At 40.2% G+C, this 21,036-nt stretch overlaps 1 protein-coding gene across 1 annotated transcript in view; it reads right to left on the bottom strand.

Moving 5' to 3' along the window:
• The window catches only part of SLC1A3 (solute carrier family 1 member 3), a 74,210-nt gene extending 61,177 nt beyond the window's left edge, over positions 1-13,033 (bottom strand). The window contains exons 1-2 of the mRNA XM_010977587.3: positions 12,911-13,033; positions 11,025-11,296 (exon numbers count right to left, since the gene is read on the bottom strand). Coding sequence (XP_010975889.1) covers positions 11,025-11,205 — 181 coding nt within the window. The 5' untranslated portion in view covers positions 11,206-11,296; positions 12,911-13,033. The remainder of the gene's footprint in view (positions 1-11,024; positions 11,297-12,910) is intronic.
• Between the last annotated feature and the right edge of the window lie 8,003 nt (positions 13,034-21,036).

Here is a 21,036-nt window from a genome sequence, read left to right as displayed (position 1 = left end):
AATTCTCTGACAAGACTGGGTTTTTTTTTCAGTATGCAGGAAAGCAGGTATGATGCTGTAGACAGATCATGGACTTGAGAGTCAGAGATGAGGATTCTGGGCCTGATGCTGCCAGTAAATTATGTTAGTAGATACTTTATTTAAATGACTTCATAGCAAAACTACAGAACTTAACATCACCATCCTATAGACAAGAAGACTAAGCCCCAGAAAAAATAAGCCATTTGACTAAGATGACATGGTCAGTAAGTGATGTTGGCAAAATGCAGTGCAAACTTAGATCTACCTATTTTCACAGCTCACATTTTCAAATCAAATCCTTGCCTCCCCCCTCCTTTTTTTTAATCTGAAAAATGAGAGACATAGATCAGAAAGGCAGTATCTAAGATCTTCTTGAAGTTTAATATTCTCAGCTAAATGTTCTGAGTTTAAAAGAACATGTAAACCAAAAGCATTATAAATCTTAGGTGCTTTATATGAATTCATCCTGTTTCTTCTAACGAATCCTAAAGTCCTTGATAATACCTATGAAAGCTTGTAATAAGTCATAAAATGCTTTATCAGCGTGGCCCTTGTGGTTTTAATGGCAGGTACTCAATGAATAATTATCTGAGAGATCGAACCAAAGTTTCTATTTCAGAACTTGGCTAGATCGTGGCCCACTTTGGAAATGTCGTAGGCCTTTCTCATGCCAGCCTGCTGAAGTGACTAGAATAAAGTTCCATAGCCTGTTTTTATAAAGAGGGCAAGGGCATAATGGCAAATTTACCTGCCTAAGAGGTCTTTTGGTCCCTGGTCTTTTGTTCAGCCCAAACTTCCAGGCATTTCCTGATGAGGAGCTATTCTGCGTTTGAGGCAAACCTTGCAACCCTCCCCCACTCCTGTTCCCACATCCTTCAGAGATTTGGGCCCTGGCTTGGCTCATTCTTTTGTCCTTTGGTATTTCCTGTTGCTGGAGGTGGGAAATACCTGTTCCAGCCTTGCTCCACCAGCGGTGCCCAGAAAATCAGCCCTGGGTGACTGAAGACCGAGCAGGGTGCTGATGCAGACTCCCCTCCACGTGGTGGGCAACACCGAGAGACGACTGTATCAGAGGAACCCCGGAGTTCTGAAAAGCCTGGTGCTTTCTTCTTAAAATGGTAATCTAATTGATAAATAATCATGCAGGCTTTTTACATGTCCAATCCATTGTCATTTAAAGCATCTTCTATTTTATTTATTTATTTTTAGTTAATTTATAATGTTGTGTTAGTTTCTGGTGTACAGCATAGTGATTCAGTTGTATATATATATTTCTTTTTACTTTAGAAATATTAACTAAAAACACCAGAATCTGTTGCCTTCCCTTCTGGTTATATATATATATAAAATTTATTATATATTAATTATTTATTATATATATTATTTAAACAATAAAATATATTTTTATATATATAATATATTATATATATATAGCTGTGAGTGAGCAGGAAACGAAACATTTTAAATTTTCCAGGCTCCCTCTGTGCAAACTGTGTCATTCACTTGCTAGCCACACAAACTGCAAAGTCCACTCATCTTTACCTGTGGCAGTAGCAGTACTGGGGCAAACTCTCTTTTAAATCTCACAGTTTGGGAGAGTAAATTGCTACAACTTCTATGGGATACAAATTAGTGGTAATAATCAAAATCATGAAAATATATACCCATAGTCTCATCAATTTCACTTCTAGGGATGTATCCCACAGATATGTCTTACCAGGGTGAAATAACTTTTATCCAAGATTATTCACTATGCCCATTTGAAAAATGGTATCGAAGGACTGGAAACAGGTTGTTGGAAACAGGTTGTCGTCCATCAGTTGGGAAATGCTTAAATAAATTATAGTACCCCCATACAATGCATCCCCAAGAGAAAATGAGCAGGCTCTTCATGTGCCAGGAAGGAACGATAAACTCCAGGAATATTGTAAAGTGAAAATTGCAAAAAAAAAAAAAAAGAGAGAATAAATGTTAATTTATTTTTATACTCGTAAAATATCTCCAAAGGCACAGAAGAAACTGATAACGATGTAAACTGAACCCTGGGAGACCTGGGTGGGTCGGACACTTTCCTTTTATATCCTTTTGTCCTTTTTGACTTTGGACAAGTAGATTTAGTCCATAAGTAGGATAACAAACACACAGACAGAAATGGCCCACAATTTTAAAAAATCTGACTGAATTCTATTTTCCATCTTTTTTTGCTAGATGCCTGGATCTTTCTAAAAAGTCATTTTGGGTCTGGGTTGGTTTCACCTCAATCTGCTTTAATTTGCTTTAACAATGAGTTCACTTAATTTGGGCCATGGAGAGGAGGGACACCAGTTCTGCTCAGATTTCTAGTGAGTGGGTCACTTTCTGACCAAATGCCTCTTTTTCTGGAGACAAGGAGGTAAATCTAAAAAAACTCTGAACACAGTCATTATAGGCTCATGTGCTGCTCCAATTAGCCCTCGGAGTTACAGGGATACCAAAGCTGAAAACCCACAGAGTACACCCCTCGGCTAAGGTAGGCTCTCTCTGCATCCATCACAATGTTGTGTAAAGCTTCCTGATGCCAGAACTTGCAAAGCCCTGGCAAGTTTACTGAGTCTCAGCTCTGTGTACCGGGCTACTTCATTTGCCTTAAAAAAGCAAATCTAAGGAGACAAAAATAAATACGTAATAAAAAACAACTTGGCTCATAGGCAGTCTCTTAAAAGATGTAATTTCCTTCACACTCAACACATTTAAGACAGTGGCAGGCACATGTAGCCCTGGGGTTTCGCTTGACTTACTTTAAAGATGGAATTTCCAGTGATGCAATGTGTCACTGAAGAGAGAAGGGCAGCAATTGTCTATCTTTACTCTCATTAGGGACAAATGAGCTTCGTCTTACAAGATTCTGAATAGAACGGTCTCTCACTAATAGCCCACTGTTTTCTCTCTGGGAAGCAGCAGCCGTTTGTGGCCTGGAATCACTATTGGAGAACTGGAAAAGTCTCTTTCGGGACAAGAAGAATGAAGTTGTCCTCTCGGGAGACAGGAGCTCAGTCTTGAAATTCAGAACTTAAGTGTACCTTTCAACTCACTGCTCCTAAATTTACCTTCAAATCTCTGATAAGAAACACAGAGAAAAAGGAGGGCCTTTCCCCCACCTTATATCTTGACTCAGCAAGGGTATCTCTTCCTTCATCTGGTTTTGGGGGTTTTATTCCTCTCTTTTCGGTTCCAAGACCACCTGAACACACCTGTTGACTGGCCATAGTGCTGAGAATATTCTTGGTCTAGGAAAGAAGCTCTGGGCCATTTTGATAGCACTAAAGCTTGACATAAACTTCCTAATTTTTATCCTCAGTGAGCACAATGGCTAACCTCTGTGCACTGACGTGCTCTGTGTTTCCACATCTCACAGCACTGACACAGCTCACGTAGTTGCCAGGCCAAATACTTGATGAATGATGGCGCCCTAGTGTTCCATAAATATCAAGAACTCGAACACCTGGAATGTACGGCTTGGAAAAGACAGTGCTTAAATTCCAGCTGCCTCTTCCAAATAGTGTAGGCTTTCCACAACCTTGTTTACTCTGTAGCAAAAACAACGGCCCGCAATTTTCATCCTCTGATTTATGAGAGGTGAGCAGAAGATGGGAGGGCAGAAGTAGCTCCCGCAGAGGTGTGCCTCACTTGTGTCCTGCAACATTGCTTAAGAAACATTGGTCATCACACCCAGGGTCAGGAATGTGAAGGTCATCAAGAATTCAAAGCAGAAGGCAGCTGCTTGTTAGATTAGAGAGACTGATTACGGGTTGGGAGATTGTGAATATGGGGGAAAAGGTCCTTGCAATTGTACAGCATCTTCGACTGCAAAGAAGACACTTGTGTATCATATTCCATATATTCGACTTTAGAAGAAGGCAATTTAGACTTTAATAGAATTTTGGAGTTGGAAGCAGACATTAGTCCAAATACACTTTGCTGATGAGGCAATATGAAGTCCAGAGATTTGTCTTAAATCATAAAGGGAGCTGATGGCAGAGCTGGGTCTGTAAGCAGCACTGTTAGCCTCTCAGTGCTTTCTCAGCTGTGTTCCAGACATTCACAGATGCTAACCAGAAGGGGGGATGAACTAGCCACGGACTTGCATTGCTACAGAGCAGAGCGCAAGGGGACAAGTGCTTTGTAAAGTGGAACACTGCAACAATGGAAGGTGCTATTATTGCAGGTAATTGTTCTGAACGCACCTGCTTACTTGATTACTTACTTGAAAGAGAAACAAATTTGAAATTGCCTGCTTATTTTTATTAAATGAGAAAACAGGAGCAAAATAAAATCCAGAGATAATCTCAGCGCATTAAACCTGCTAACCCCTACTTCCAAATAACCTTTACCATCTCTGTTAGAAACCAGTAACATTTTCCCCAAGTTTCTAGAACCACTTATCTCGCTGGCCCCCACCCTGATGGGGGTGACAGTTTATGAGCAATAGACACCAAAACGCTGGGAAAACGGAAAAACCAGGGAGGTGGTGAACTCTCTGAATGGTCCCAAGTGGTATGAACAAAAATACACTACTGGGTATGTTAAAACATTTATGGAAAACGTTTCCTCAGCAGCTTCCCATTTTCCAGAGAGACAACTGCTGTGAGGCGCTCCCTGCACTGAGAGGTCGGTGTTGTGGTAATGCCGTCTGGGGATTGCTTTTTGCTCCCGCCCAGGAGGCAAGTAGGTAAGGGACAGATAATGATGGTGTTCCTTATCCCGAGGCTTTCATCTCTGCCTCTCCAAGCCCTTTACAACTATTAAGTCTCTCCCAAAAATTCTCCTGGCTTTCTTCTCCAGCCAAGGAAATTGAAGCCTCTTCTAGACCTAAACCAGGTGACCATCTTCTCCCCTTCCTGCCCCGGTCCTCCCTCATCTCTGGGTCTCAGGTGTCTGGCACATCAGCATCATCCAACCCGTGTGTATTTCCCCTGGATGCCATAGCACAGGCAGAAGCCAAAGATGAAGGGTTTACAGATTCTATGGACATTTTACTCGCCAAGCATTTAAGGACATTATTTAAGGTTACATGGTCGTAAGCGGCAGAACTTGGATATAAATCTTGGCTGAGAGGTGTTGTAATTGTTCTATTTTACACATGAAGAAACAGAGGCTCCTTGCCAGAACTGGGACATAAACCTAAGTGTCTGACTTCGGGATCCGTGGCTCCAATCCACTTCCCTACCCCGCACTGGACTACATCCCCAGGATAGGAGGCGGCTTGTGGAGGGGGTGGGAGAGAGGGCTGGGGTCTAACACAGGTCAGGGATTTGCTATGGCTGTCTCTGACAATTTGTTTGTAGTTCTGCCCCTCTGGGGGAGAGAAGAAGCAGAGAAAAATCAGACTCTAGTCCTTACCCCTGCCCACTGTGTCAGTTCTCCAGAGCAAGGCATCATGAACCCAAATGCCCCTCAGCTCTGAAGGCCTCTTTCCGCCCTCCCAGTCCTCTGCCCGGGGACCCTCTGTGAGTGACAACAGATAGCTGGGCTCTGATAACACCGGGGCAAGGCCTGCCTTGGGAGCCACCCTCCCCCAGCTTCCTGAGCTCCCTCTCCTGATTTCCAGGGAGTGTTGAAGACACTATAAATCTGAACCCGGAAACCTGTTCACCATTCAGGATTCCCATTGTTCAACCTGTGTGGAGATGCCCGCCGCTTGGGAAGCTGAAAGATGCCGGCGTGGGCACCACACTGACTCGAGCAGTTGGCTCATTTGGTCCCACCAGCGGTGACTTCGGTGCAGCAGCTGATAGTTACCCGCACTGATGAGCCTGTCTGGCTGAGCTAACTGACTCTGCTAGATATTGCGTTAAGTGTCCGAGGCTCAGAACACCACCGCTGCAGTTCTGGGAGATGATTGCTTCTAGTCATAAAGAAGAGCCCTAGACTTAATACTGCTCTGGGAATAGACTCACTTAACCTGATTCTTTGATCGTTATTCATTTACATTCAAAGGCAGAAGCTGTCCTCATTGCATCTGGGGATGGTAAGACTACCTTCCAAATCTGTTTACATTGAACCTCTTGCACTTTCTCCACTGCAGCGGCAACCGTATCTCCAACTCCGCACATCCAAGATGGAACTTATTAGGCCCCGGTCCCCATCTGCTTCCTGTGGTCTACCTTTCCTGGTAGCATCATCACCACTTGGTTACCCAAGTCAGAAATTGGACCACTGGCCTGCAGTCCATCTTCTCTGTCAACTCACATGCAATCAGTCACCAGGACTCAGGAGTGACCCTTGTAATGAGTTCTCAATTCAACCTCTCCTTTCCACCCCTCCTATTGACGTGTCAGTTCACATCATTAGCTAACTGCTGTAATGAGAATGGGCATTTCCTGAGAGCAGGGGCCAGCACCCAGAATACTGTGGTGGATAAGAGTATGACCTTGGAGCTGGAAGGTTGGATTTGAATCTCGATCAAAATCATCAGCTGTGGGATAAAGTATCTGAGCTTCAGTTTCCTGATCTATAAAATGAGAATAAAAATAGCTCCCTCTCTGGCTTGTTGTGAGGATTAAATAAAGCTAATTACATATAACATTACTTACAGCACTGCTTGGCACCATGTCAGTGTTCACAAATGTATATCACACATGTAACAATAGATGAGGAAACTGAAGCTCAGAGCAATTAAACACCTTCTTTAGGGTCATATGGCGATTAAACACAGCTGGCACATGAGTCCAGATCTATCCTTCACCAAAAGCCACACTTAAAAAGCTTTTTCACATGGTACAGCTAGGGATCCAAAAGTGGTTGTTAATAAGAATGTAGAACCTCTAAAGTGCCAATGCAGGAAGACATCATATCTGATATAGAACAGTATACGCAACAGTCTCATTTAAAAAGATGTTACAAACTTTCCTGTTACCACCTCTGAACCTCATGTATTTCTTTGTCATCTCATTATTTCATCCATCTCTCCTACTAAATGATCCGAGAGCAGAGACTGCCCACTGCATAGAACAGGGTCAGATACATAACATCCGATATTTGTTAAATTGCTGAATAGCATTGAATATTTTAAAAAAAATTTTTTGGGGGTGGTAATTAGGTTTATTTATTATTTTTAGAGTAAGTACTGGCGATGGAACCCCGGACCTGGTGCATGCTAAGCACACACTTTACCACTGAGCTATACCCTCCTCTCCCTTGAATCTTTAAAAAATAATAACTTATTTATTTAGCAGATAATAGATAACAATGGGTAATATGTGAATGTGGTAAAATGCATTTGAACTATGTAATAAGTTACTTAGAGGAAAGTAATATTCCTTCCATCCCACCCCCAGACATCAGCTCTTACGCCAACAGGCAGTCACAACAACCAGTTTCTTGTGTATCTTTTTAGAGATGTCATCCAGTCAAGTTGAATTTCAGTGTGATTTAAATTTATTGCCGAAGAGTACTAGGGAATGGTGAGAAATGCTTTTCACACATTTAGTCAGTATGTTTTCTTTCCTGAAAAGTCACCAGTGTCTTTCTAAGCCATATTAAGAACAACCTAAACATTAACTTTGTGTGTGTATGTGTGTGTGTGTGTGTGTGTGTGTGTCAAGACCAATAGCAGAGAAAGGTGTTAGTCGCTGTGTTTGCAAACTCCCTTAGGTAAAGCCACCACCTACCTCTATACAATTCTATTTACAGATTCCCTCCCCTTGAAGCTGATCTTACGATCCATTTCTTCATAATTCTTTGAACTGAGATTTCATTTTCATTTGTGCTATTCATTCCCTGGACATGGGAAGAGTGTCATTCTGTAACTTGAATGTGACAAAGGGTTTTCCTTTCTCTCAGTGAGATGTCTGAGGTCACTCTAACACAACTTACCACAGTTTGACATGAGAAAGTGCTTCCTGGAGGAAGAAAGACAGCAACCACTCTTCTCAGTGTGGTTTTTGTCAGACAGATGTCTGCAGTAGCCCCGGAAGACACTTCATCTAGTGCTTTAGTGATGACCCATCTTAAAGGGACTTAGGACTTGGCACTCCTTCTCCCAGGTTGTTAACCTGCTCCTGTTACACTGGCTTTGCAGCCTAGTGCTTTCAGACTTTGATGTTGCTTAGAAATGACATTAGAAATGTCATAGCATAGAAAAAACATCACATTGCACACATGATTCTATGCCTGTGTTCATGGAGAAATTGGTACTGAAATATTTGCAATTCTGTGCTTTATTTTGAAAATATGGATACACATGTCTCTACTCCTCTTCTATATTTTTCTAGTTCCTTCTTTCACATACTAACTGCATGCTTATTTTATTTCAAAAAGACAAAGAAAACTGATTTAACAAAAAAATTCACCCCAATATATACATTTTTTTCAGTCTTTTTAAGTAAAAGTAATCAAAAGCTAAGAAACTGAAAATTTTGTAATAGCTATAGTTCTTTCTTCTCATCTCATCTTTGGTGAAAACAACTATTTTCTTCTTCCTTCCTAGCATCTTTCTAGTTTTTCCTTATGCTGAGGCAAATAAATTAGAGAGCTGATATCCAGACATACGCTTTCCCCATTATTTCTTTTAGGGTTGATGTAAACATGGTACCCAGTAACAAGCTAAATGAGTCTTTGTTTTCACTGGGCCCTCAATGTAAGAGGCACCAAGAGATAACTGAATGGTTCTTCCCGCTCTCCTTAATCTATTTGCTACTAAATTGCGATTCCAAGTATTTGGTGTAGACTCAGTGGTCTCTCTGACTGTCAATGAGCTCTTTTTATTGGTTTCTTTGTTAGTGCCTTCTTCTTGTTACTTCTACCTCCTCAGTTTCCATTAGTAAAGCCAACCCTGAGGGCCTCCTGCCAATTTATCTACCCCAGCTTAGCCAACTCATCACAGTTCTCACAAATCTTAGGAAGTCCTCATTGGGCCAGGAAACGATCCCAGAACTCATAGAGAAAACGGACTCTTAAGTCCTGGCATTATCTCCTTCTATTAGAGATGTTATTTCTTTGTAATCACTTAGGAACTTCCTTCTCCATCATCTGCTTTCCATGTTCAAGTTTTATCACTTTCCATTTCTCTATTCTTCAACTGAAATATTTCTGTCCTAGAAATTGAACTCTTATGTTTAGAACACCATTTTGAATAAGCGTCTCTGCATCTTTCCAAACATACTCCAGTATCACTGAGCTCTATTATATGTATAAGTTTGCGAAATAAATGGGTATTTGTTAAATGGATGAGAGGGATGTGGCTTAATCATTTGTAGGAGAATTACACGTTTTCTGCTGAGTTTAACTGGGTAAATCATATAGCAAAATGACAATGCTGTGTGCATGCATCTAACATTGCTTAGTAATTGGCCTCTACCAAGGCATAGCAGCATTTTTCTTCCTGGCCTCTCTCAGAGGATGTCAACTAGTCAAGAGAGCAGAGGTAGGATGGCAGAGTGGTTGAGAATGGCCTCTGGAACGAGACAGCCTGAGTTTGACTTCCAGCTCTAGCATTTACCAGCTGCATGACTTCAGACAAATTGCTTAATCTTTCCATGCTCAGTTTCCTCAACTACAAAATGAAGAGAGTAATCATACCTACCCACTGCCTTCATAGCTTGTTTAAGGATTAAGTGAGCTAATATATGCAAACACCCAGAAAGTAGCCGTAGTATTACATAAACGTTCACTATTATTAGGCTATTGCTTGGCTTGACAATCTTTGTAATTGAAACAAAAAATGAGGTGAGAGTATCGCATTTTACATCAAGTTCCAAAACAATGAAACATACTGAAATACTTCTTCCAGGAAGGTATTCAAACCAGGGCACCTCCTAAAGAAAGCCATTACTTCTCTGAGTCAATCAGGACACTTTCTCTTCGAACATCTCTAAAGCTAATTGAAAAGTCATTCATCACCAATAATTACTAAAAGGAGCCAAAGAGGTTGAAACAGAATATATCTAAAGTCTTGTGACAAACTACTCTTCTACTGTATTCCTATTTGTCTGAAATCTAAGAATCCTATTTATTAAAATAAAATTATAATAGTATTTACTACAGAATTTTCTTAGTTTTTATTGTCATTACCTATCATATTTGATGGAGGTCTTGGCGAACTCCAAGGTAGAGATTAAATCTGTATACAAATGTCTTTTTTTTTTGTGGCAGATTAATAGAAATTTCAATTATAGCACATTTTATTTTTTTTTACAACATGGCATTGGCTTATTTGTTTACCAGCCTAAGGATTTCTATGTTGGTTCAGTCAAAAATTCCAAGCAAGTCGTTTTTTTCAGCTATATTTTAAAGAAGGATTAATGCCACCCACAAGTAATGAACTGTAACTTTAGATGACAATAAATCAAACAAAACCATGTTTTATTTGGACAGACTGCCGTCAACAATGCTAAATTAGCAAGAGGCCGAAATGGTTCCAAAAAGGTATAGCCCTTTATGAAAGGCGCTTAGAGGCAATGAATGAGAGGTCTGGGTTCACATTTTCCCCAGTTTACCTTCTCCTGTCACTGGATGAGAGAGTGCACAAACATCTACATCCAAGTGTTGATACTCAGCTTCAAGTCAGCACCAGTTAGAATATAATTACTGTTAGGGGCCTGCGTCTCATTTTGGGTGTACTAATTGTGTAAATTAGTTTTAAGTGAAAGTGACATTGTATAATCATCATATTTTGGCCAAATCTTGCTTGTTTTTATTGTTATTTAACTACTCAGGCCTAATGATTCAATTATCCTCTTTTATCCTATTATTGAGCTGCAAAAACATTTATTTTCCTTCTCCACACAATTCATTGATTTGCAGAATGCCTAATGATGCTTCTTTTGGATCCCCATGTGCTTACATATATTGTTCCAAACAGTCATTCATTTAATGGAAAAAAAACTTACAAATTCAGAGAAAAGCCTGGGCTATCATTCTGAATATCTACAAGCAGTTCATCTGATAATATTCCCAGACAATCAGAGGCCCCACAGAAACAAGATCCAGTTTTTTTTTTTTTTGGTTGTTATAAAATGACTTACCCACAATGACTGCGGTGACAGTGAGCAGCACAAAAGCATTCCGAAATAGGTAACTTTTAACATCCTCCTTTGTGATGTTCTGCACTTTCTTCTTGGCCAAGAGTGTGCGTTTGCGGACTCCTTGCTGGAATCTCTCCATCCTGCCTCCCAACCTGGCCTCTTCTCCATTGTTTTTAGTCATATTTTACTTCTCTAGAGTGTCTCTTCTTCACACTTCAGTGTCACAGAATCAGCCCCAGAAAGCCAGTCGTCTTTGGTGTTAAAGAACCCAACTAGACAGGAGAGAAAGAGGAGCGTTACAGCATCCAGGGGTGAGAAATCAGGGCTGCCCCACTGCAGGGGAAGCTGTTGCCAAACCGCATCATCTCAACAGGAATCGAGGGCTGGAGAGCCGCAATGCCAGGTCTCAAGGCTAGACTGTGCATCCTTTCCTCGATCACGTGTGAGACATGTGCATAAATTCAGAATAGGAGCAGAAGGTTGTGTTAACATTTTAAAAAATGTGTCTTTCCCTCTCCAGAAAAGCTATAAAAGGGTTCATCAAAGCTGGGTGTCGCGGGGCACCCCCACCCCCACTGAATCCCCCAGAACCTAGCCGAGCGCTCTGTTTGCACCGTGTGCATCCTTAATAAATATCCAATTGAATTGAATGCACAGGAAGTGCTCAATAATTACTTAATGGCTTCTGTCGTATACATGGCAAAGGCATAACCAGGTCAATAAAATGAATTAAGATATTGAGATTTCACAGTCAGAGCTTTCTGTTATATATAATAAAGGAACTATTTTCTTCATTAAGGAAAAAAAAAAAAACCCTGATAATATCAACCAGTAAATATGCTTATGAAAGGAACAGAACTACCCACAGGACTTGGGAAATACTTCTGACTATTTCACATAATAACTTCTAAATTTTTTGTGTGTGAAATAAGCAAAGTGGGTTGGGCACATTTGTGTATTATCTGAAATCATAGTTCATTTTCATTTCTGTCGCAAATAGAAGTACAAAGTAGCATTTGCCTTTGTGGTACACATGCTGGAGTCTTCTGAGGAAACTCTCAGCGACTTCTCAGTATTTTAAAATTTAAGATTTCGAGAACAGATGAGCCGAATCCAATTTTCATTCCAAACATTACAGTGTGTGGTTTCTAGTTTCTTTAAAGTGCTCCTAGGTTATTCAAAGATCTCTAAGTAAATCTCTCCTGGGTGGAAATCAGCTGTTTTGAAAGATCAAGGGATTCCTCCTGCTGTTTTTACAAGATTTCGAATCCATAATCTTTCCCATGATAAATCCAAGTAAAAATTAGTCCTGCCTGTAGACTTGTGTATCTGGCCACGCGAACAGCCAGCGTGTGCGTCCGTGGGGGAGGTAACCAGAAAGCAGGGGACTCCTCCGGAGCTTTTGGCAAATCCAAGAGCGGAGAGAAAAAGATTTGTCTTAACAGTTTTGACTTTTAAATAAAATTGCAAGTTGGGGTCAGTGATACTAAGACCTACAACTTGTTTAAGGCTTCACAGCAGATGAAAAGTTTAGGGAGAAGCAAAAAAAGGGGAGACGCGAGAGATCAGATTTTCTTTTCTTCTACTAATTTCTGATTCCCTTTACCAGTCACTTTTATACAGACCAGCTCAGCCTTGATTCTTTTCTAGAGCTGGAGCCACAGTCTGCCCCCAATCCACCCTGAATGACTCAACTCCAAATTAAGAGAGGACACAGCGTAAATAGACACCACGCCGCTCATTGCATTAAATTACTAACGTGGACTTAATCTACCAAAATGGCTAGCTTTTACTCTCGCTACTCCTCTGCTTGGGAAACAGGATCCACCGGCAGAGAAACGGAATGAGAAATTAAGCCCCGCAAGAATACAGGACGTTAGACTTACCTTTTCTGATTTTGTAACGGGTGGAAGATACCCCAGGCAATGACAAGGTGAATTCTCAGCAGGTAGAGCGGAGCAACCAAACGCAGCGAGCGAGGCGTGCATGTGCTCTGAAACTGCAAATTACTATCAGGGCAACTTAAGAAAAGGGGTGGAGTCTGCGCCCGGGAAAGGGGAGTGGGGAAAAACGAAAACACCACAGGAAAGGAGGGGGGAAGCCCGAGGTTTCTGGAATATTGATTAATCTTGGCGCACTAGAAGCCTGTTTGCTGGCTTTGTTTTGCTTCTTAGACCACTTACCCGCTTGGTCAGTTCACTTTCATTAGAAATGCAATACGGGGACCAGGAAGAATTGACAAATAAAGCGCACACACACTCAGAAAGCTGAAGTCTTGATTAGAAGGTTTCCAAGAAGACTTTTCTAAAGCTAAATTTAATTATCTCACATTATCACAAGTTTCCTCCCCTTAAGGAAACACGAGAGTGTGCTCTTTTGCCTGGTTGTACAACTGTTACGAAAGAGTCCCTCTTTTTAGAATTGGGGAAATAACTGACATTTCTTGGGAAGACCCAGGACACAATCAAGTACGGAGAAAAAATTGCTTACTACAATTCTCTAAACTTTTCTAAACTTATTCAAAATACAAGATGAGACATGTCTCTATTATAGCAGTTTAAACTCTATTATAACAAATCTAATTTAGCTCAAACTGTCTGCATTGCAAAGACTAAAAAAGGTAAGAAACACAAAGAGACCAGGATCTTTGCTAAACTACTTATAAAAAGCATTTTAAGACCGAGATTATAAATGCACGCTTGAAGTTTCGTAATTTCAAAAGACAAGTTGCTGTGCAGACAGATGCCTCAATTTCAAAGGAGGCTAAATGTCTCCCACACCCCCTCCCACCTCATCATTTTTAGGAATTAGAAAATTCTCATTGCCTTGAGACTATAACTTCTACCTCGTGTACACTTTTCTTAAGGACAATAGATTGTGAAAATAGATTTTTAAAAGTTAAAAAAAAATTTTTTTGAGCCTGACTCAATTCAAAACTTAGAATTTATAAAGAAAAATGTTTAATGGAAACAAAAACCCAGACCAAAAATTACAGCTAGAGTTCTGTATTTCTGTTTGTTAAATCTCATATTCCCTATTCAAAATCTCCTTAATTCTTGTGTCTGTTTTCCAACAGAAAAGTACGTCTGTCTTTTCCCCTCATTAGCAAATCCAGGGAGATTCTAAAGATGTATCTCCTTTTATGTTCAACTGTTCCATATACCCTTTTGAACAGCTACTAGTTAGAAAGCAATGGTGAATCATGTAAATGCTTTAAAATTATAAATTAGCAGCCATTATAGCAACTTTTACATTTGGCGTCATTTTGAGAGTTTACTGAAAATATATGCTCTTGACAGTCCCAACCTTCAGTAATCTTTCTCTTCCTCTAATCTCCCAGGTCACTTAGCATCTGTATCACATTGTTTAACACTTAATCACATTGTCTCCTACTAGTCCTTTTTAAAAAAAAATCTTAACCTTTGGCTTCCCAACTAAATTGTAAGTTCTCTGAGGGCAAGATCCAGTCTTATGTCTGATACATAGTGAACATTAAATAGCTCCTATAAATGAGTGGCATAATATAAGGGTATTAAGCAAAACATTTTTCAACCTTTTGTGTTAAAACAAAATCGCTAGTTTTTATGTTGGTGCTTCTGGCCTAGGTACACGGAGTAGATGTCAGGTCTCAATACCATGACAGTTTAAAGCATTTGTTTACTACACTGCGTCCTCTCTGAGCCTTGGGTTTAAGACTAATTTGTCTACATTTCTTGTGGAAGTGACTTGTATGTCAAGAGAACTTAAAAGAGAACTCTTTATATGATTTTAAGTGGAGTTTCAAGGCAAGTGGCATTTCTGTTTTTTAATAGGAAAGAAAAAGGACTGGAAAAACCACACTTTGGTTAGCAGAGGGATGAGAAGGCCCTAGTGCTCCTTCCTTTTTCCTTTTTCCTAATCCCCAAAGCTTGGTTAAAAACCATTTCACTATTTTAATTTGCACAGACATTATGGGAGTCTAGTGAACCCTTGAGAAGGGAAGTAATTCACCTTTGAAAGTTTTGTTGGCTGTAATAAAAACCTAATGAGAAAATGAGATGCAAAGAGTCTCGGTTCAGAGTTCATCTGCATTGCAAGGTTTTAGTCTGGGGGAAATATTGGGAAATTACTTTTTTTAAGTATCACTTTCTCTTTTGGAAAGCTGTAGCAATCATGCCCTCAGGACAACCTGGCTTTACTCAACACATGTTTCTTCCTTTTCCTCTATTTTATAAATAAGACCCTCAGGCATTAAAACATTTGTTTTCTTTCCTAGAAATATTAAATCAGTGAAAGAGCAGGAAATTATGAACAAGTCTCTATATGCTGTATTTCATTTAAAACTACTCTGGGTAGGAAACACAGAGCCAGGAAATCATGTTAATTTTGGTATTCTAGAGTTTAAAACAAAAAAAAAGATGCAGCAAATGCTGCTCCTTTTGAAAAACTTTTCAAGATTTTCTTTGAACACCTATTAGAAAGTAGGTTGTGGGTAAATTCATTTTGGTGGAATTGGGCAGGGAATCTCACTATCACAAGAAACAACCAAGTCCAACTTATCCTTAAATGCACTGCTCCCATTCATTAGTTTGAAGCATGAGGGCTCATGATTAACAAGTAAGTGCTGTAACATAGAACAGAACAGTCAGATTTCAGCATTCGAGATAAGGGAATTCCCGAAACTGAGGAAGAAAATGGTTAGAAACCCTATTAACCTTTATGGAATATTTTCCACTTTAATTTTTAATTTCATGGGAGATTTCGTCATTCCTTGTTTAAATAGCATGCATTTTAGGATCATCAGAAGGAATGTCAATTTTCCTTCTACACTTTGGAAATTTTAGAATCTTCAGACAATGGAGGGGACTCGACTTGACCCAAGTGAAAGTGCTAGACATAGTAGGAGTAGAAGTGGCACTTCCGGAAGTTGGGCTTTCATTTTGTCTTAAATTCTTTCCTTAGGTTTGAATGTAAAAAGCAAAACAACAAAAAACTGGTAGTGAATTCTGGTTAGTTAGATTCTTAGCTGATTGGGTTTATCTCAAGCCTATATGAAGCCTGAAAAACCCAACTGTAAAAGTGAACCTATTAAACTTTATCATATCCACTTATTCAAGAAACCTTGAACTAGTACTGTGCTCTGAATACCAGTCCCTTTCCTCAAGGAGCCCACAAACACACCTGTAATTACGATGTTGCGGGCAATGGGAGAGCCCCACAGACAATTACGGGAACTCTGTGCTGGAGCCTATTTACCAAGTTTCCCTACGAGACAGAGCTCCTTAGAGGAGACATGCCTGGCTCAACACCGTATGTACAGAGGGCCCAAAACACCAAATTAAAGAACTTGAACTCTATCCCTAGGCAAGAGGGAGGCACAGGACTTAAGCAGAGGAGTGATTTTAGTTTTAGGTTGATGTAAATTCTTTAAGGGAACAAGACTTGAGTTAGGAAGCTGAGGGGGAAGAGAAGTGTTTAGCAACTGGGATTGCTCATATATTTAAAAAAAAAAAAAAGATGCCACTGAACAATACAGACAACTTCACAATATTGAGGCCCTTCAAGGGATAGGTTGGCATAGAGTTGAGACCACTTCCACTAAAGGTGCTTCCTCTCCAGGTCACTGTGCCCGCCCTCTTCTCTCCTTTTAGTTACCAGCATGTTCCTTCAGCACATTCTAATGTTTTGACCTCTGAAGGGGTTTAAGAAGCAGTCTGAGCAAGAGTAGAAGCCTAGGAAACTCCAACATAAGAGGGAAGAAGAACAGGAACCACCTCATGAAATCCACAGGTAGTGAGAGATCATACCAACCATTCTATGACCAGTGAGCTAAGAGTTGGCCATAATGCTGGTTGAAAGAAATTTAACACATTTTCTCCATCCTAAACTGAAGAGGATCTGCTTTTTAATGAAGATTTCACAAGTGTTAGTGCTATTAATTATGACTCACATTGAGAAATGGCTCTTTTCCCAGTTGTTCAACATGAGTCAAACCTCTGAAGGACAAGAATCTTAGTGTAGTTGGGAAAGATTGGGTAGGTTAGTTGGAATTACAGTTTTCGGCAGAGTGTTGGCAATGACGATAGTCAATGTTATTATAGGGCTTTATAGTTTTACAAACACTTGTACACACATGATCTAATTTGATCTTGTGACAGTGCTTTGAGGTACATCCTATCATTACCAGTCCTGTAGATCCAGATGTTGACATGGAGTTTCATAGGGATTAAGCAATTTTCACAGGATTACAGTCAGTGAGTGACAAGAGTCCTTAACAGTTCTCTGAACTTTGGTTTCTCATCTTTTTCCAGAGAAGTCCCCGGTAGCTTTTATTAAGACAGAGAGAAAAGAAAAGAACATTAAAAGAAAGGTGTGCCATCTGTTATTTCTTCTGGAAAGTCAATCCTAAACTCCCCTTCCCTCTCCTCCTCCTCCAATTCCTGACAGGGTTGACTGCCCCTCCTGTGTGCTCTCAAGGCACCCTGGGCTTAAATTTCCAGAGTGATTACCACCCTGTTCTGGAACCTTCCCTTTCTAGACTGTGGCTCTTTGAGAGCAGAGCCTGCATTTATAACTGCATACCCAGTCACCAGGACAAAAGGTGCTCAGTTAAGGGTCACTGCCTGAATAAATGGATACAACACAACCAAGAATATGAGACATTATATCAACCCATCTCCAATCCTAAAACTTGGAGAAAAGACATCAGTAAACATCAACGTTAAAAGGTGGGGGGTGGGGGAAGCCAATGGATTCCTTTTTCAATCATTACAATAGAATAGGTCCCATTGGAGCTGCTGTAATGGAATGGGTGGGAGGTGGGGGGGGCAGAACCTATCTCAGTAACCCCCTTTTCTCTTCCTCAGGTAGGGCTCTCTTCAATCCATGGATTCCACCTATTATGCTTGAGAACAAGGATGAATGAGGAAGTCAAGTTGGCTTGTCCCAGGATTCCTCAGTGCCACGTCCAGGATTAGAATTTAGGGGGCCCCATTCCTGCTCCCATTGTGTTTTCAATCACTAAACCACATATTCCTCCCCTCCCAATTTTGAATGTCATCTGTAAAATGAGGTTAGACTAGATTACTTTGCTCAAGTTGCTTTCCCTATTAACATTCTATGATTCTAAATCATGTCATGCCAATAATGGGCTTGCCCTCTCCACTTTGGTCTATTTAGTTAAGGGACACAAATTTTTATATTCACTCAGTGATTAATGGCTTGTCATTAGATTTCTCTGCCACAAATTAAACACAAACATATAAACAGTCACCAAAGGAAGCTTACTGAAGGGCACGGGTTTTATGAAGCACAATGATGACATGAATCTTTTATAAGTGTTTCCTAGTATAGACTCATAATTACAGCAATCAAGACAGATACACATCTTTTGTAAGGAAAAAAAGAAATTATAATTTAAAAGCACACAGCTCAAAGTTGCCATCACAAAAACGACTATTATAGCAACTATTTCACATTTGGACATTTTTTTGGCAGGAGGTCTGGGCATTGTTTATTGTGAGTCAGAAACAGGCACTGAGAAAATATGCAAATTTTTTAAGCAAGAGAAAATGCAGCTTTGAGTTGAGAAAACAGGGTGAATGGTGGAAACTGTCTGGGTCTTGCTCACAGATCAATCTAAACCACTGAAATAATTTTTGGTCATCAGATGCTGTGCGAGTAATTTGGAGTGAGGTCAAAATAAAGTTATTTTATGCTTTAAAACATACATTCAAGATTTGTGCTGTGCTTCAAAGTCTATCATCTGCTAATGCCATGACAAAAGACTGATTCTAAAGCGATAGACCAGGAAAAAAAAGCCTCCAAAATGCTACCAATTTCCTGTCCTTGGCTGGGCAGGGGACCTTCTGTGGCCTCAGGAGGCAGTTCACCTCTGGGTCACAGAAGTGGCAAAGCCAAGCCTCCTCCTGCACCCTGCTGCCTCCCCACCCAACATCACATCTGTTGAAATGAAATTCACCCAGGGTGACCAGTTCACTCCTGTCGACAGACCTCAATTGTAAAAGAGTGTTTTTATCAGAGTTGCATGAGTTCGTTAAGTTCTTCAAAAATCTCTTAATATCAACAGGTGAAACTAAGGGAGCTAATACAGCACTGGAGAAAAAATACACTGAGGCTGGGGTCTTGGGCAAATACTGTGATCCTCCCCTCCAAAGAAAAGGTGAGACAGGAGCTGAGTTTCCAACATTTTTTAAATGGATGAAGTTAGTTCTTATATCAGCCCATATCACAAATTTAAACCTGAGTCAGCCTGCCCATGGAAACCTAACATACACCAACTACAAACCTCCAACTCAGCTTCAGCTAGCTTACCTCCCATTAGAGGATGGGACCTGCTAGCCTTATAATGGCCTTCTGGCCAATCATGCCCTGTTTCAGGGTGACTTCTCCTAAAGCTCTGTAAACTCACTCTTGCCCAGAATCCCTCGGGATGGGTGGTCCACTGCTTGGGAGGCACTGTTCTCCCCCAGTCTGTGGATTGTTTGCCCTTGAACAAAGGACATCAAACTCATTTCTAAATTGTATTAATTTTGTCATGTGACAAACCCTTTGTTCAAATAAAATCTCATGATGAAACAAACGGCAATATGATGATCAAGGATAAACCAACTGTAGGGGTAGGATGCTCAGAGCCACTAAATTTGCCCTGCCTCTGGCTTCCCCTGCCTTGTCTCCACCACCAGCACCTGGACCCTGAGTGGGTTCCCAGGGCAGCATATTGATATGACAGGATCAGGTAAGTCGAAGTACTCAGATTCTAAGAGTAACATAAGCTGGGATAACCTCGGAGGAAAAGACAAAAGACATAAAGTAAACTCTAACGACCCCACAGTGTTAGTGATGCCTCAACTAATAAATCTTATAGAGACATGACTTGTTTTACTTAATTCAAAAGAGGTAAGATGTGTGGGGGTATGTTTTTCAGGGCTCAGGCCCAGGCCTGGGGTAGGGGAGAGGGTGGGTGTTGATGAGACGGATTGGACTGAGGGACTTGTCGTATTTTTTATGGCCTGGTGACTTAGCTGCTAAGCCCCAGCACAGATGGGGAAAATGAAACACAGCCCAAGTAATGTTTGCCCAGAGTCAACCAAGTGAATGTCAAAGTCAGCACCAGACCCCGGTGTTCACAATTCCAGCCCTGACCATTTTCAGAGACACATTTTTCAGTGAAAGCCTGGTATGATGTGATTCATTTATGAGGCAGTTATTTCCAAATCCCATGTGATAAAGCTGTGTTGTCCAATATGGTAGCCACTAGTCCCACGTGGCCAGGGAGCACTTGGACGTGGCTAGTAGCAAACTGAGATGGGCTGTAAGTGTAAAGGATATATTGGATTTTGAAAACTTAATCCAAAAATATGTTAAGTATCCCATTAATAATTATTCATATTTATTACATATGTGTAATGACAATATTTTAGATATTGGGTTAAGTAAAATATATTAAAAATATATGAAGGACAATTTCACCTCTTTCTCTTTGCTTCTTTAAATGTAGCTAATAGAAAATTTAAAATTATATATGTGACTTGCATTGTCTTTCTATTGGACAGCATTGTTATAAAGTAATTACTCTTTTTTAAAAAAAATTGCATTCTTTTTTATTGAAGTATAGTCAGTTTACAATGCTGTGTCAGTATTTGGTGTACAGCATGATGTTTCAGCCATACATATGCATACATATATTTGTTTTCATATTCTTTTTCATTATAGGTTACTACAAGATATTGACTATAGTTCCCTGTGCTCTACAGTAGAAGCTTGTTGTTTATCTATTTTATATATAGTAGCTAGTATCTGCAAATCTTGAACTCCCAACTTATCCCTATAGAGGAGTTCTTGGACTTGGCCAAGCTAGCAAAATCTCCTCCCCAGCCCATTCTCTTCCAATTTATTTAAATAGATCAGCCCATGGTGAGAATAGTTTGGTCTGCCCAGAGGTTAATGCTAATGGTAATAGTAGTAATAATAAAAATAGCTGTCATTTATGAAATCTTTGCTATGCACCAGG

Source organism: Camelus dromedarius, chromosome 3, assembly GCF_036321535.1.
Source record: "Camelus dromedarius isolate mCamDro1 chromosome 3, mCamDro1.pat, whole genome shotgun sequence".
Taxonomy (NCBI): Eukaryota; Metazoa; Chordata; class Mammalia; order Artiodactyla; family Camelidae; genus Camelus; species Camelus dromedarius.
Note: the sequence above shows the minus strand (reverse complement) of the source record. Positions and strands in the feature narration are given on the sequence as shown.